Below are 18,873 nucleotides of genomic sequence, written 5' to 3' on the forward strand. Positions count from 1 at the left end.
GGCAAAAAAAAGAGGACTGTCTCGTATTAGACACGACGGATGGTCACCATAGCTATAATTCTTTATATACTTTACGGTTGGCAATGCCATTTCACTTCACTTCGTCTCCTTCATTTCGTTCCATTACTGTATAACAAATTCGCAAAGTATTCGCACAGTTGTCAACTTTACCGTACGCCTAAAAACAAACCACTAAATGTGTCAAACAGAGAATGCAATTTTTTGCTTTCTCTTCTCGTTTCGTGCGCGTTTCGTGTGTGTTGTACTTTTCCTCATCGTCGTAGTTGTCGTCGTTGTTGAAATTAATAATCTATTGTTTTAACTTCTATTTTAACGAAAATTAATATCAAAACAACGAATTTTTTTCTTCCTTGTAATTTGCCGACAACATAAAAGCGTTTAATTTGTGGAAATGTGGCCCAAACGAATAGCGAACAACGAATTTTTCGCCGTGTGTCGGTTATGAGTCGCGGAACAAACGAACAAATCGACAAATCAAAAAAATTATCGAGATAACTTTTAGGCGTATAAAAACGCGAACGGTAATCCTCAAGTTGCTAACGTACGGTGTGCTCCTTTGCATTGTTTAATTAACTAAATTTTAATAAGTGTGAAAATTAGAGAAGCACACGAATTTGTTGTGTTTTTCTTTTAATTTTCTCTACTTGTAAATGTTACCCACACAAACACTTTCAAGCACACGAATTCGAACACACACATGCCCAAACGAATAAACAAACACGCCCGCTTTGGAACGCTGCAACTGAACAAACAAATTTCAACGCTTACTCGAAAGGATTTATTTATGTAGGTGGTTGGCGCAAGTTAGGGTGAAAAGTGCATAGGCACCTCACCTACCGTTTCTTCTTCAGTCACCTTCAACTCCAGCTTCGGTGCCACCAACCTCAAGGGTACGCGTGGAACTACATACTTTGCTTTGCTTGTAGTTGTAAGAGGTGTTCTCATGCGATTGTGGGTGTGTGTGTGTGTGCACTTTAAGTGTGACATTTAGTTGCATCTATTCATTAGGAAAAGCCACGCGTTTGCGTGTAATTAATAAGGTTTATTAAACGACCGCCCCTCCATCACAACCATGTCATCATACATATCGTCGTTTAATGTACAAAACCGCGTATCAACAAAATGCAAAACCGCGTTTGTGAGGTTGCATAGATTATTTTCTTGAGAGTAAAAACGCTCATATTTCAAAATGGTTCTGGTTTTAATAAAGCAATCGCATTTCTGGATAGTATATTTCAGAACGAATAGATAAGGATTGGGCCAAGAGCTTGTGTGAGCAAATCCAATTTTTGCCAGCAAATGTCAGTTATGCGGTTTTGTACTTTAAATGACGATATCTATGTATTTACATTAGTGTGCTCTTCTCCAGCGCCAACCAACACCCCACTCACTCAGCAAATATACACAAAAAATAAACACTTGTACACACTCGCAAATCTTTCATGTATGTATGTGTGTATGTGGGAAACTGTGTGTGTGTTAGGAGCCAACCTTAACCCACGACGATTAATGCCACTTTCAGTTCAAGTGTGTAGGTATAAAGAGAGGGAGTTGGCATAGTACACCCACATGACTACAACAACAATAGCAATCACATAAGTTATCTACCGCAAAAGCAAGGTGGTAGAAAGCAAACTAACGACAACATCGATTCAACAGACATCTAGTCGGTATTCAGTGCATTGAAAAGGGAGAAAATCGGGAGAATGTGTGGAAGGAAAAGGAAGATGAAATGAAGTAATGTTTACTATTTACGGTAAAATGGGGTTGACAGAGAGAAAATATTTTGGAGTTATTAGGCCTCTTCATAGCAGTCATTAAAATCGGAGCGACCTAATTAAAGGACAGAAATTTATTTAAATCATTTCCGGGAGGTATTTTTTTTTTAATGTCATAAGGTAAATTTACGAACGTGGTATGCGAAAAAATCTTTTTTTTTAATTACATAATTTATTTTTTTTAATTTATTAAAAATATGAATAGAGTTTTTTTTTTAATCAAGAATCTCTTTAAACCAAGTCTCAGTTTGGAAGAGAGTTAGTTAGCCGGATTACAACGCGACGTACTTAAATGCTTCCTAACTTTGTCAATTGTGCACTACGTGGGAGAGACTAGCTCTATTTAACGGAATCCGTTCTTGTACTCTTTCAGTAAAAATTACCCACAACCAGTACTCGAAAGCATTGGCTCTCAGAGAGAAAACTATTTTAAAAGGGTAAAGAGTGCAAAACTTGTAACAATTTTCTAGTTTTAATAACAGCTAATTAACTGGTTGTAAATTAGTTTTCTAACAAAACTACATACCTTTGTGTGACAACATCAAGGCACACGCCACAAATCGGAGGAGAAGCTCGGCCAAACACTAACATTGCATTATTGTTTGCAATTTATCTGGCAGTCTCGAAACAAAAATCCGGTAAAATTAAACCCAAAGAATTCTGATAATCACCGAAAGAATTTTGAGGGGCAGAGAAAAAAATTCCGGAAAGTCTCAAAGAAATCCGAAAAATCACGAGGGGCTTCAATTTTATGCCCAAAAAATAAAACGAAAATATTACCGAATATTTTCTGCCTTAAAAATATGGATAAGATAACGTGGTCGAAATAATTAAGCCGGCATGATGGTTCTTGAAGCCGGTTTCTTGCGACGATTGACTTCTAAATTTTTTACGGAGCCAGTAATGGTCGTTTCCAATTTTCGATGGCCAGAAATCTCTAAATTAGAAGTGCACAACCTGTTGCTCAGTTGGCCCACAACAACATCACCGTGGCGCGCCTTGGGTAATTTACAAAAAAATGCATCATATTTGGAAGCATAACATGCAAAATGATCACAATGAAACCAGTTTGTAGCTCCCTAGCTCTTAGATAATAACTGAATCTTAGTTTAGCCAAAGATTCCAAAGAATCGTGGAGGAATGAGCGTCTACCAGCCCTCGCCAATGCATGGCTAATGCTTTACGCTTTCGATTTTCTCCACATCACGATAGTAATCGTTTGACTACCAGCAGGCAGTGCCCTCCACAAGAGTGAGAACTCCACTTACTCGTCAAGGCACCGGAGTTAAGGGCGAGATATACACCTGTTTACCCAACTTAAGCCACATATGCCTTCCCTCAATCAAGTGGGTTCACCCGTTCTTACATATAGACACTTTCGCATTATTTTGTAACCAGCTTATGAAATGGTGCCAACATTTACCGGTTACAAGAGTGCACAAAATGCGAAAAAGGTTTAAAATTTGACAGGAACTTTATTTACGGGTTACAAAATTTTTGTTACCAGTGCATAATAGACATGTTTATTCATGTAAGTACTGCCACAACGGAAATGCAATCCAATAGTAATGTATGTAGGAAAGTACGTGCGTACTTTTGGCATCTGTCATACGGGGTGGCGTAGTTAAAGTATCAGAAACAGTATTGGCGGTAGGCGAGACGATAATTCTTCGGCTGCTACTGCTTCTATTGGCTCCGATTGCAATTCTCGCGCAGCGAATCCTCCCACACACGCTTTACACATTCGGAACGCACGCATCTGCATATGAGCACACAAGTGCATGTGTACACATACATGCAAACATATAATAAATATGTGTGCGCAGTCATTTACAGCTGCCAACCGGCTGTGTTGGCTTACATATGTAAAGCTTTCACTTTTTGTCCGTTGCATGTTGATGATTTACGTAGAAGTTAAGTGGCGTAGTGAATTAGTGTGACGAACGAGCACAAAGGAAGCGCACGCCAGTTGCACATAATGCGTAAGTGTGAATTGTGAACGGTTAACTGTTAATTGAAATGGCGTAAAGTGAAAGCGACACAATCACTCTGGAATTAAAGAGTAAGCAAAAAATACGAAATACGAGTGCTTACTTTGTGAAATTGTCAAATGCACGCACACGCAGCAGCTGAAGCATATCTGCAGGCGGTGTAGCAATGATACGCACTTGTAGCAAAATCAAAGTACAATTTTTAAATTAAATTCATAATTTTGTTTGTGTTATCAAATTTGTTGAAGATAGATTATACATATATAGAAAATGTGTGTCCAAATATGGCAAGTAAAATAAGATATAATTCGATGTAACGCCTATAAAGCCTAAAAGTATACACAATAAAACAAAAGATTATTTTTAAAAGTTGCAAAGCGAATAAGATTCTTATGTAAAAAAGGCATTCAATATAAAAGCGAAAAAAGCAAGCAAACGAGGGCCATAGCTGCCTTTTTCGCACAAAGGCGCCCAAACTTATTGCAGAGCAATAACGCCTTAACGCCTTCACCACCTTTGACGGCCAGTGATATCCTCAACAACATCGACATAACTGAATTGCAACGAAGTGAACTTATCTTCAGTAAGCTGTCACGATGGCCGATAAAGCGGATAAAGCGGATAAAACTGATAAAGCAGATAAAGGAGATAAAGGAAAGGAAGCCCCCAAAAATACGGAACAAAAGAACCAAGTCACCCGTGCCATGCCCGAACAGAGCAACGACTATCGTGTTGTTGTGTTTGGTGCCGGTGGTGTGGGTAAAAGCTCCCTGGTCTTACGTTTTATTAGGGGAACCTTCCGCGAAACTTACATACCAACGATTGAAGACACCTATCGACAGGTAAGTGCTATTCAATCTTATTTCTAAACGCTGTGAATGTACAAACATATGGACGTAAATACAAATGAATTTGTTAGTTTATAAGTAGCGGGGGAAGTGATCGTAATTATTTTGTGTACATAAATTTGTTGATTTAAATCGCAAAGGATGAATTCGATGCAAAATTTACGAGGAAGAAGGTAGTGTAAAAAAAAACAATGCCCAAATGTGATAAACAGGCATTTATGCTGGAAATTTTTAGACACGTATGTACACAACTATATATGTACATATGTATGTACTCTAGATATTTTTTGCGATTGAAATTTGGTGTAGTGATTTCTAGAATCCCATTGAAACTTTATGTATTTAGCGGCTAGCCAAAACTATGGACCGTAGTTGTAGTTGGACAAAATAAAATAAGGTTTGGATGACTAAAATCCCATTTCACTGAAAACGACACTCTAATGCTGGATTTCCACTAATCATTAATCCTGGACTTGGCATAAAATGGCATAAATTGTAATGACAAAGTTGGGCATTAAAAATATTCGAGTCATTACGTTAAAAAAAAATACGTAGTCATTAAACTCAGTTCCACGTGGTATTTTTTAAATGCCTCTAATTTTTTGTCATTTCAATACCTATTGGAAATTCGGCATAAAGGCGGGCTCCCATTGCATGCGTATACGTATGCGTGCGTTTGACAGAAAAATTGAATATATAAATTTGTATGGCAGCACCGACATAGTAACGTATGAAAAAGTGAGGCAATTGTATGATTTTTGATTTCTAAGCGTAAATGTCAAATGCACGCATACGGATACGCATGCTATGGAGGTCCGCCTTAACTCTGCTATAGTCAAGTTAAAACGATTTTTATCATCTCAAAAATTTATAATTTATAAACAAAAATTGTATATATGTATGTATGTAAATATGTATTTCTAGGCACTTTACTTCATAATATGCAGGCTTAATGTTAAATATATGTACATATTTTATTTCGTTTATACAAATCTACCTTTAACATTTAAGATTTCCATTTCATTTGGAAGAGTTTAACAGTGAAACATCTTCATATCAGCAGCGGCCAAAAATAGTAAATGTAATCTGCTTTCGTTCAAATTTAGGACATGCTCTACTTTCAGTTAGGAAAGAAGAAATATGAAATATGGTCAAGATTGGATGACTGCTACGTCCCCCTACTAGAGCTCTTGTTAGTCGACTAATCCAATAGTCGGTTTTTCGAATAGCAAAAGTTTTTTCAAAAAATAGTCGACTTCTCTTAATCGACTAACCATTTCCTTTCGACTTTTTCAACTAACCGCTCACAAACCACCAGTCGACTAACAGTTCATTTTCGATTTTTCGACTAGTTATTTTCTTTCAAGGTTCTTTCATTGTTTTTTTATTATTTTTTAAATACCTATTCTTATTGACAAAACCCAGACGCGCTAAAAACAATAAATTTATTGTGAAAAACTGTCACTATTCGTATAATTTCGGTTAATCGATTTTCGGACTACTCGATAGTGAGCGGTTAGTCGAAAGTGAAAGTGAAAGTGAGTCGAATTCGAGCGGTTCAAAGTTTTCTGATTTTGCTGAATTTTGGTTTACACATTTTGTTTACCTAGTGAAACATAAATATAAAATATAAAAAAGATTGGCCCACAGCCAAGCCCCCGCCCACCCACACAAAATGTAGCTTCTATTTTTATTATGGTCGGGTTTTGATGAAATATGGTGAAATATGATGACTTTCACATAAAAATGCCTTCGCGTAGTATATAAGTATATACAGTGTTAAATAGATACATATGACTTTTTGAATAGGTGGCCACCCTAATGAAAAATATTTTCAAATTAAAGCTAGGGAATCTTTCGTTTGACACTCATAATATATAATATTTCATATACAAACAGAACTTGTGTGCTACGCTTTCTACTATGGTTTTCGAAATTTTTTTGCGAAAAAAGAGCACAAGGCAACCCATGTTTGCAACAGAAATACATGCCCGTTCCCTTATTTCTTGAGGAAAGAGTGGAGTAACAGGCTGTGAAATACCAGATATCAAAATTCCTTAGTCACACACACGAAATAATGCCAATTTTTTCCTATACATGAACTACGCATGATTGTGTTAGTGCATGTGGCGCATGCAAACAAAACGAAATAGAAAACATGTTGTCCATGTGTGCGTGTCAGTCCACCGTCAAGCCGCGATTTTCGCGGACTGAAATGAGCGAGGTAACCTCGAACTCTCTTCACCCTCTTATCCACACAAACCCGGTTTTAGGCGGACTGAGCAGTTCAGTGGGCGGAGGTCCATTGGCTGGAACCAAGCCACCAGCGCCCTACATTTTTGAAGTACTTATCTGCTTGCTTGCATAGGCGGCCCTTTTACAGGTAGCAGGTAGGAACGGTACGTACACACGTTACTCTCATTTGTTTAAGTCGAACTGCTGATTTCTATACTCGCATACGTTTAACTATTAATGTTATTAGGAACATTGAATATTGCCAGAGACATTTTGTTGCCACCTGAGTTCGAAATAATTCACCAGCGGATAAAAAAACAGACTACTAAATTCGAGGAATCGTTTTCTTTTTACCACGTTTTTTGTATTTTAAATACGAGCAGATAATTATGTTACTCATACGCCATGTATCCACGCGTTTGATCAAACTTAATAGTAGTGTTGGGAAGTATCCAGTACTTTTGAGTATCGAGTTCTTTGGTATCGATACTTTTAGGGATCGGGTATTTTTCAGAGTACTGAGTGCATTCTTTAAATACACACTAGTTGGTACCATTTCAATACTTAGGGCCGTTTTCTCAAGTAACCTGTAACTTTAAAGCTCACTTTATATTTAAGGTTTCCACTAAAATGTATGATTGTGTCTAAAGTAAAGCATTTTATTATCGATTTCAAATTGGTTTAAAACTAAGAAGCATAGACACGTAAAAAACCGATGATAGAAATGCTTAACTTTAGACATAGCTTTATTTTTAATCCAACGTTTAAATATAAGGTGAGCTTCGAAGTTAAAGGTTACTTCAGAAAACGTCCCTTAGTGTAAAGATCTCACAAGCTGGCAGTTTTTTTTTTAATTATTATATGAATCCCAAATTACGTCAAATTAATGGCTAACTGTACTGGGCTCGTACCCAGTACTTGTAAATTATTGAAACTACAACTTGAGTACAATCATATCTGAATACCGTTAAATGTAAATAAAACTCAGTACTTTTTAAGTCTATTCGACACTTAATACTGAATACTTTGAATCTATCCTGAGTACATGTATCAAAGCGATTATTGAAACTGAACTTGCTGTATAAAAGCAACATACATAGATATATAATGTATATACATACATACATATGTACGTATGTATGTATATATATATCTTGACAGATACATGAAATAGAAGGAAATGTCATATGATTGTAGCATCACGCAATCAAAACACGGAAATATGAATGTATGTACATATATGTACATTTGTGTATATTTTTGGCGTAACACTTGCAAATTCGCAAGCCTTTTTTATGTAGGTATACACAGACCCATACTTACTTTAGTTGGAAAGCTACTTGTTGCTTACACGGACGTACATATAAACCAGTGTTGGCACTAATCGATTCATTTTTTAATCAATTAGTTAATTCGATTGAATTCAATCCGATTAAAGTTAATCATGATTAATTTTAATCTGATTAAACAGCTAATCGTAACCGCGATTAAAAAAATTAATTTTTAATCATTAACTTTTAATTTGATTAAGTAGGTTTGGTGATTAATTAATTTACGCTGGAATTTTCCTCTGCACACAAGGCCAGTTAATCGGGTATGGCTAAGTCGGTTTTCCTCATGAGTCTAAGCAATTTAGTGTGCATTTTCATTAAAATCTATTCCAACAGACGTTATGTAAACTAGGTTTTAATATCCCTCTGCACATGTGCGATTGGTTGTAAAAATTCCCTGTTTATGTATTACTAATAAAAATAATTATTTTTTTTTTATATATAATTTGTTTTTATAAGCGTGAAACACAAAAGAATAACAATAACTCTTATTTGATCTCAAATGCGGACAAACTAGAGCACTTAATCAGATTTTATTATTAATTGAATTAACGATTAATGATTAAAATTAATTAATCGTAATCACAACCGACGATTAACGATTAAGAAAATTTTATCATTAATCGTACAGATGATTACAATTAATTCATTTTAATCGTTAATCGCGATTAATATTTTAATCGTTAATTTTTAATCCGTAATCACGCCAATCAATCAATGTGCAAGTACTTATAGAAGTGATGTCAACAAAAGTTATTGGTGCGAAGGCAATATGTGGTTATCAAAATTAAAAGCGATTTCTTTAAGCTCAGAAAGATATGCATACATACATACATACACCGTCCCGATATAATCAAAAAGTAAGTGCGCCTGGGCCACACTGGAAAAGTGAAACTTACGTTACATATCTAGTTTGTCTCATAATCAACATACATATCTATGTATGTATTTCATTAGCTTGACATTTTGAATACAACGACAGGCAATTTAATATAATGTTATTTTATATTTGTCTAACTTCATCCCTACCTCTACCCTTTTTGCTATAATTACATTTATTTAAAGCTGCTTTTGCAAAAGTTTCCTTTTAGTTAAAGTGTTATTTAAATGTACTTTAAACAAGAAGTGTTTTCATAAATAATACAATGGCAACAAAGGTTCATTTAAATGAAAATAACAATGTTGTCAATGTTGATCTCGACAAAACTGCATCAGCTAATTGTCATAAATATGTAATTATACTACGAAAATGACCTACTTTTTTTTACAAAAGGGACCTTTATGTCATTTAAATTTCCATTTTGGCTATTTAACTAAAGAGCCTTTATGAGCACTTTTATCTTTAGAGTGGCTTTATTAAATCGATCAGCAAAATAAGGCATCCTTTAAATTTAAAAATATTCTTTAATTTTATTATGAAATCAAAGCTCAAAAGGGGCACATTATATTTCAAAAAATATAATTTTGCTGCCTTTTCTCCCATGTAGCGATTACTAAGCGGCTCGCATATGGGCAAATCCCAGCCTTGCGGACGTTATGTTCGGACGTTTCTTTTAAATTTTTTTGCCGACAAAAATATTGTAAGTAAAAATTTTTTTGTGGTATAAGGGAAGCTTTATAGCAGTACTTATGAGAAATGAAAATAATGGAAACTTGAATTTGAATTAATGTCGGTGTATTTGTCTTCGAAATTTATGTTCTGACGTTACTGAAAAAGGAAGCGATTTTGATATGACCATCAAAGTCAACCGATTTGGGAAAATTGTCATGCATGGAGAGCACAATCTACAAAAATACTTTGAAGAGAAAATAATGAAGTTTACATACTGTGTTTAAAACAGGGACGTGAACCGGTTTTGAACCGGAAAACCGCTCTTTTCTATTAATTAACTGAACCATTAACCGAACCGAAATGTTCCACAATTGTTTGATCCAATAGATAAATGTACTCACTTTTTTGTTTTTGGTAAACATGGTAATACCCATCATGTTTGTTTACCATGCGACAATATCAAATGTAAAGGCAACCCATCTCATTTGACAGACACTTGACCCTTAACCTTGCGCATTGTTGCACTTGACACTTGGCACATCAGATTCAGAGTTCTCAAATAAATGTGAAAAGAAATACGGAATAAGAATATGTTGTACTATGCCTTTTTTGCAACAAAAATGAGAGAATTCGAATTGCATGCATGGAACGCTGGCGGGTGGAGCGCTCAAATATTTGCGGGCCAGATCTGTCAATTTGTCGTATTTTAGTTTAGTTTTCCAACCAATCGAGTGGATTTTCACCGAGATGAGCTCGCTTTTCTTTAAGATAGGTCTTCAATTGAGCTTTAATTTCACATTTTTTAATATATCCAGATTCTACATCCGAGCCTTCGCTTTCGCTGGAGGTTATCAAAAATTATTTCTAGATGGCTTATAAGAGTTTTAGCAGTACTTGTTGAAGGCCCATCAATGTTGCTTGATATACTACTTAACCTTGAGCAACTGAAGCTAAAAGCCGGTTATTGTCCGCACCCTGGTTAGACAGATCTAACGCCATTTTAACAATATTTGAGTGGACTCTCTGCCCATGTACACATTCGCATTCGCAAACATTAAAAATAGGAAATTTAATTTAAACAGTTTTAATAGGTGCAATCATGCATAGACTTCCAGCAAAATATAAACACATGTATGTACATATGTAGTTACAGTTAAAACTGGTGATTTGAACTTTTTAGATTTGATTTGAAGTTTAGCCAGAACACGTCTAACATTTTAATTAGGATTGTTGGGATAATATTTCATAAAGTAGAAGTATGAGTTTAAAAAAATATAATACAATTATGAATTTGAATACAAATACTGATAACAATGACGATAACCAAATCAATTCCAATAAATCGCACACCGTCAAAAAAAAATTTGGTAGATTTTTTTTTTTGCATAAATCAATTTGTAGGGTTTATGTCCAATTAAGGCAAATATTTTTTTCTTCATGACCATATGAACGACATTATATTAATAAATAAATCGATAATGATATTGATATCGATGATAATAACAATATCGATGAAACTAAATATAAGAGATAATAGCTTCGTTCCCCACGCTTTCCGGGCTGCTCCGGTAATTAGAGAGTAAAAATAAGTTACTCTCTCACAAGTGTCAAAAATGTGCCAACACGTGCCAAAAGTGCCCAGAGCGTGAGGAACGCAAAAAACCACATTTCGTGCCCGGAATCAACATATCAGCTCTAAACAATGATTTTACGTGTATTTATCTTATATGGCTAATAAAATTACCAAATAACTACATTTTCTGAAAATTCTGTGATATTTTCCACTTTTGTTTTTATAAAATTTGCTTTCGGATTTAAACAACAACAGCAGTTATTTCAAATTGCCCTTTTGCACATTTGTGCCCGGAAAAAAAGTCCGGGCTGTTTCGTGCACAAAGAAGAAGATATTTACGATCCAAAAGTGGAACGTATTCGCTCTCTATTACCCATTTTTCTAGCGAGAGGAACGCTTTCTGGGCTGCTTTGGGCACCCGTGGGTACCCGCGGGCTCGTGTGGAACAAACCTAATATATGTATTCCAACTGCTGCTTTTTAAGAAAACGAATACCCAACGGCCGCCGCCGTAGTCGTAGTCTACGTACTACCACCCGGAAGGCTTCAAAGTGAGTTTCCGCCCTAAAAGAATGCGGTATAAAACTACAAGTTTCACCAAACACAGAAATATGTCTAAGAACATTATTTAATTTTCAAGAAAGTCTGTTGAATTCCCAGCCCAGAAAGCATAAGTTTTTTTTTTAACGATAATGTCCTTTTTTGGTTCCACTTATCGTCTCATAACTGTAAATGTTTATATACATATGTACAAACAATAAATGGATTTGCGGGCGGGCATAACGCACTCATCTAAGCGTTAATGGTTATACTTTGATGTGCGTAGGTGGAAACGTGGCGCTATATATGTATGTAAATATATACATAGCCACTAAAAGAAAGATACTAAGAAATTAACGGTACTAAACTAGCTCATTAATGTTTTACATAGATATTTTTACGATAAAATTCGAACATTTTTGGGCCAATCACAGGAAGAACACCATATTGCAAAAAAAAAATTTAATATAAAACCGGGTTTAAATCGCTTACTTAATCATACCACCTTGATTTAAAATGCATACGAGTGTAGTAAAAAATTATGCAATGTAAAAGTGGAATAAAGGGAAAACTTATATTAGGAAAATATTATTATTTCTCATCTTTAAATTCAGGGCTCGAATCGTAACAGTCGTTAACGAGCAACTCATTACGTAAAAATGCATATTTGGGATTATAACAGTCGTGAACGTACTGCTCGTTTTGTGACGAGTTGCTCGTTCACAACTGTTTGCAGTTTGTTTAAAGATTGTTTAAATTTCGATTATTATAGCTTTTGCGCGTTGGGTTACTTTGAAATTTTAAGCTAGAGTCTAGCTATTTTCGTACGTGGGGTGTGTAATGTTCAGAATAAAATGACAAGATTCCATAAATAAACGTACACGTACAATTATGTTATGTTAGTGGCATCAGACTTACATAGTCCTTTAATATAAATTTTAATTAAATACTTAAAATTACTTTGATCGCTTGTTTCAATAGAACAAACATACTTGCCTTTTTTTACTGATTCGAACACAAAAAAATATCTTCCTTGAAAAGGGATCAAATTCTAATATTTGCTGATTTTTGATACAATGACCTAGTTGAATGAGTAGTCGGTCATGAGGGACTGGGACGCAAAGAAAAACTCTTGCCTAAAGGCGCTACTTTGTGTGCGGTAGGCAATTGAAAAGCAGAGCGCTCTCTCGACGAACAAAAATCACGCTCTACAAGTCTCTCATCATGCCCGTTCTTTCATATGGCGCAGAAACGTCAACGATGTCGAACAAAGATAAGAAGGCTTTGGGTGCTTTCGGGAGAACTATTCTACGCAAGATCCCTGTAAATTATGTGTTAAGGAAACCGGTCAACATATGGTAGAGAATTTATTTTCTTCGTAAAAATTCATACATGGATTGTCTAAAAAGAATTCGGAATAAATAAGTTTCTTTAAAACGTAATTTACATCAAGCCAAACATTTTAAGAAATTATGTGAAATTCTAGAAATTTTCATAAATACATAGTTCCCAAACCAAAAGTTTAATAGCAAAGTATGTACATTAGGGCGGGACAATATTGTTTTAGCATGCGTTTCGAAAAAATGTGAAAATTTTCACTGTGGCGCCCTCTGGTGAAAGATTTAAGAAAAATATAAGTGCAGAAATGGATTCCTCATACCAAAAAACCCTTTATTTTATGGGTATTCGCTCTTTTGTGTATTTGTTGTATCTTGTATAAGTATAACTGGATATGCATGTGATTGTTGTTGCAAGTGTATTTATTGTACTACTACCAACAACGGGTGCATTTAGAAATGCATCAAGCCAAAGCATCAGTATCTTTTATTTCTAAACTATAATTAATGGAAATGTCATATTTACGCAACTAATTTCCTATTCGACTTACAACCGTGGTTGCGCATATTTGACATTTCTATCGATTATAGTTTAGAAATAAAAGAGACTGATGCTTTGGCTCGATCCATTTCTGAACGAACCCAAAAAGTCACATGCTTATTTAGTTTCACTTATCAATATACAACGAATACAGAATAGTATGTTTTCATACCAAATTTAAACACTTTACGACACTGCGGCAAAATGCTAAAAACCTATTTTCGCAATTTGGCAAACTCCAGATTGATCTAAGACCCATTGTTTCTTTGCCAAATTTACTCAGAATTACACGTAGAATCCTTTTGTGCTATAGGCGCATTGTCGAAAAAAATCTTCCATATAAATTGACCCGCCCTAATGTACATACATATCTGTGCCGTTCAATTAAAGTAGCCTAAGTCGGAGTAGGCCCTTTTTCCTTAAAAGCAACATTTTATTGGGTTTTCAAACAATATCTTAAGGTTTAATTAGCCCATTTAATAGAAGCTCAGTTAAGATATAAAAATTTTCAAGGGGAACTGATGTATTCTAGGCACTTTTGATAAAAAATTTTATATTTTTTAATTTCGTATAAAGAATTGTGAAATCTGGTCACGCTGGGGTTAGTCGAGTTAAGGTTTAATTAGCCCATTTAATAGAAGCTTAGTTAAGATATAAAAATTTTCAAGGGGCACTGATATATTCTAGGCACTTTTGATAAACAAATTTATATTTTTTATTAATTTCGTATAAAGAACTCTAAAATCACCTAACCATATTCGAAGGTGTGTAAATAATTCGAATTAAGTGAACTGATATTTTTTTAACCCAAAAAATTTTAATTTTGCGATATTTCTACTTTCTTTATACCTGACTTCATATGTGGATTTAACAGAAAATTTTACTGCTGAAACCAGTAATCAATTCACTCTATATCCTCTCTTCTAGACATCATTCTCTTCAGCTAATCACATGTTTCTTGACTCAATTATCTACTATTTAGGAAAGGCTAGAACAACCATCAATGCTAATCCAACTTAATTGTTATGCACTCACTCAAATTATCTTTAAAACAAGTTTCATAAATCCTTATTCGCTAATAGAAAATGTACATAAATGCTGCCTCGTAATGTATTTAAATTAGAATTAGTTGAAACCCCAATAAATATACGAGTATGCGAGTATACAATATTTCACAATTAGAAAAAATAAATATTTCGTTCAAAGATTGCTAACCAACTTGTTTGCCATTTCCCACACTCGATTACAATTCATTTCCAATTAGGTTATAAGCTGCAACAAAAACATTTGCACTCTGCAAATAACCGACACAACAGGCTCACACCAATTTCCGGCTATGCAAAGACTGTCCATAACCAAGGGTCATGCGTTTATACTGGTCTACTCTGTTTGTTCGAAGCAAAGTTTAGAGGAGCTGCGACCCATTTGGCAAAACATTAAGGATCTTAAGGTAATAACCAATAATTTCTACATTAATTATATCATAACACACATACCATGCATATGTACACTCACATACATACATATGTATGTACTTAAAGAATAACTAACTTAAAAGCAATCTCGCGCATACATGTAATTTTCTCTAACTTCAAATTTCCCCATTTGCCTCGCATCTTTTCGCACATTTGGCCGCAGGGTCCGGACGTTGTCAACATACCAGTCATGTTGGCGGGCAACAAGAGCGATGAAAGTGCCGAGCTGCGTGAGGTATCAGAAGCTGAGGGGCAAGCACAGGCAACCACCTGGGGCATATCGTTCATGGAGACATCGGCCAAAACCAATCACAACGTCACCGAATTATTTCAGGTAAGTGGCAAAATGTAGGAAGTGAAGTGATGACGGTGGTGTGGAGTGGATGTTCCTTTCGTAGCTGTTTTGTACGAATGAATGTGTGTTAGCAAATATTGAAAATGAAATTATGCTAATTTGCCTGAAAGACATTATGTATGTATATAACACGTGCGTACCTATGTACTTATACAAATGCATATTTATGCCTAATAACATTTCTGTACTTATCTTCAATTATACTATGTACACATGTATGTATGTACGTGTCTCAGGAGCTGCTCAACATGGAGAAATCGCGCGTTGTGTCACTGCAGTTAGATGTTAAAAAGCAAAAGAAACAGAAGAAGGAGAAGAAAGGCAAAGAAAGTAACGGTGCCATACCGGAAAACGGCGATGGTGCAGCCGGTGCCAAGGAAAAATGTCAACTTATGTAAGAGTAGCCGGGAGGCAGGCGGGTACTAGTTAGAGGTAGCAAGATGCAGGGGATGTGGTGAAAATGGTGTTAGAGTTAGTGAATGAAGGGCCGCCAGTGAAGCCATGCTCCTACACGAAATCCCCCAAAGTAGTACAACAAAAATGCCACTACACACACACACACATAGTTAAGCAAAGTAAAAGCGTGTGACGATGCTGTGAAGGAGTGTGGCTTGGTTAGGTTGTTGGCAATTATACTCGTTTTGAATTCACTTCAAATTAGCTTTAAAATAAAAAATAAAAAAATAAAACAAATCAAACAAAAAACAATTTTCACTTATGTATACTCAAATGTTAAATATTTTCATAATTTATTTATTTATTTAGGCTAATATTTAAAGAGCATATGATATACATACATTCATACATAATTATTTACGCAGCGCATATATGTATGTATACCTGTAAGTGTATGTACCACGCGCATTTGTAAATTTTCATCTTTGTTACTAACAGCTTTAGTGCGTATCTACTTAAGAGATTTTCAGGTGCCATTGAATATTTTTTCACAACTAATGCACATAAAATATGCATATACAGTTAATTAAAAATTTAAGAATAATATTAAAAAATATACATAGCTTAAAATCTGCTGGGGGAAGCTAAAGAGAGTTCAACAATAATTTTTTTAATTAGTTAATAATTTTTATTGTTGCCTAATTTTTATCACTGAGAAAAAATATTATACAAGACTTTTAGTTTTTGTCACAACGACAGCCTGGCTATACCTGATAGGAATTTTAGCAATTTTTTTTTGCCTTGGAACTTCTTATTTGTCATGGCATAAAGGTATGGAACGTTTTTAAGTTGGCGAAAGCCATATAAATTTGTACTTTCTGTTTAGTTTTACGAAAAAGTAGGCAGTAATTTATCACTTGCTTGCACATAAGTTCCTATTGGCATTTTTTTTATTTTGGCACAACGTTTTTCACCCAAGTTTACATATGTATGTATGTAATAAATACATAAATTTTACCTTGGAAATTCAATTTTGGCAATCGTAACAGAAATTATTGGCAATGCGGTTTCAAAGAATTATTATCTTTTTTTACTATAACTATCGATGTGACAATTACACTGGGCACTCACTAACATAACAGTCTAACACGAGCGTATATGCATACATATCAGATTTTGCCCTTTCTTTGAATTTACACCAAATACATATAAATATTGGCAAAGTATGTAGACGAAGGAAAATTGTCATTTTTAAACGTTTTTACTTTCGTTTCGAAAAGAGTCTTGAGATTAAAACTGAATATATCTGATTAAAAAAACATCAATTTACAACCATAACATATGTATGTATGTAGTATTTGTGTTGTGCATTGGGTATTTAGATCGAGCTTAGGAGTAACTGCTGCTATGTATATGTAATAATATTTTATATTACAAAATAATGCGGAAACATTAGTATCCATCCATGGTTGTCAAACTGCAAGAGCATTTTGCTCTGCCTCCGTACTTTTTGGATGTTGCTCTCACTTCAGAGAGTAATTTTGCTGTTTGACATTTTTACAGGATTTCACACGAAAAGTATTGGATCAGAGCTGGATCAGGTGGCGCTTTTTAAAAACGCTAACTAACACTTTAAAATTTTGATTGAAAGTGTATTTTAATACATCCTACTAAAATCTTGGTTAGGGCTTTGTGAATTTAGGTAACGATTTGTACATTGTGCAATTATTTTTCGAAAATCATGAATTTGGTGTACCAGAAGTTTTCCTATAATGTGTGTTGGTGTTGGTTGATTTTTCCGACAGGGTGGTAAGATGATTTATTTTGGAACGAATTTCCGTCATCCCCTGTCAAGTTTGGTTTGCAGACAAACCGGTTTCAGCGTTGTGCCATCTTCAGTGTCATTTTTCGTTCTTATCCTATAATACTTACAACTCGAAGTTTTACCTTCTAATGGCTTTCATAAGAAACCTCAATGTCAAAAGTAGAATTGAAGGATCGCCATAAACAGAACATAGGCAAACAATTATTCAGATATACTGTATACATACTGGCAAACCCAGTCTCCAAAGCCACTCCGTAAGACTTTAAAATATTATAAGAAAAGCCGAACGAAGATGCATATGATGAAGAATTTTCATCTATTTATTTTTTTTCTAAAATTCTCTAACTAGATTATGACCAATAATTCTTCATGCTCAATGCACAATACGTACATGCATACATATAAATAAACCTAAAACAAGTAATTTTTAAGCAAAAGATACAACCGACTTCAATGCTAATAAAAAAATTTCTACAGGACACAATGATCGCAACTAAGCCAAATTTATATTTCCGATAAAACAAAGAATAATCGAAAACGGTTCACTTGGTCCAAAGCTATTCGGTAACAACATAAAAAAAAGGAAAAAAATATTCCGATGAATTGATAAACATCCTACTTTTTTGAAGTCGGTTTAGAAAAAAACAAAAAACATCGCCATTAACTAATCATCTTGTATACAAACATACTACATACATATATATTTCTGTACATATGTATTTTCAGATACATATACATACATATATCCTATTATTAAACTATAGCATCTCGCTAATGCGATACAAATACAAAAGGTAATAGTGAAATAATCGAAATGTACCGTTATGAATGTGAGATCAAAATCCGGCACAGCGCGTTTCTAATAGATATACATACATACATAACTACTATGCAATCATATATCATAACTAATAAAATAAAAACATATACAATATAAAGGATATCTACATACGCGCATATATCTGTATGCAAATAAACCAAATATAAAAATAGTTATACAATTACGAATACTTAACAAATACTAACTGCGTCGGAAAGCCAAAAATTCTATACAAAAAATAAATAAATACTATTGT

At 34.5% G+C, this 18,873-nt stretch overlaps 1 protein-coding gene across 8 annotated transcripts; it reads left to right on the plus strand.

Annotated features, from left to right (window-relative positions):
• The first annotated feature begins 202 nt into the window (after window positions 1-202).
• Window positions 203-16,198, plus strand: LOC118736941 (GTP-binding protein Di-Ras2). 8 transcript variants are annotated; one of them, XM_036467097.1, is made up of 6 exons: window positions 203-562; window positions 3,711-3,781; window positions 4,043-4,632; window positions 15,011-15,196; window positions 15,385-15,555; window positions 15,813-16,198. In XM_036467097.1, exons 3-6 carry the CDS (start codon window positions 4,387-4,389, stop codon window positions 15,972-15,974), a joined length of 765 nt encoding a protein of 254 aa, XP_036322990.1. In that variant the 5' UTR covers window positions 203-562; window positions 3,711-3,781; window positions 4,043-4,386; the 3' UTR covers window positions 15,975-16,198. The 8 variants fall into 8 exon arrangements, with proteins under 8 accessions (XP_036322990.1, XP_036322995.1, XP_036322992.1 ...); XM_036467102.1 differs by having other exon boundaries at window positions 203-542; XM_036467099.1 differs by lacking the exon at window positions 3,711-3,781 and having other exon boundaries at window positions 203-567.
• The last annotated feature ends 2,675 nt before the right edge of the window (window positions 16,199-18,873 follow it).

The sequence above is a fragment of the Rhagoletis pomonella genome, unplaced genomic scaffold (assembly GCF_013731165.1).
Source record: "Rhagoletis pomonella isolate Grant_MI unplaced genomic scaffold, Rhpom_1.0 Rhpom_scaffold_00004, whole genome shotgun sequence".
Taxonomy (NCBI): Eukaryota; Metazoa; Arthropoda; class Insecta; order Diptera; family Tephritidae; genus Rhagoletis; species Rhagoletis pomonella.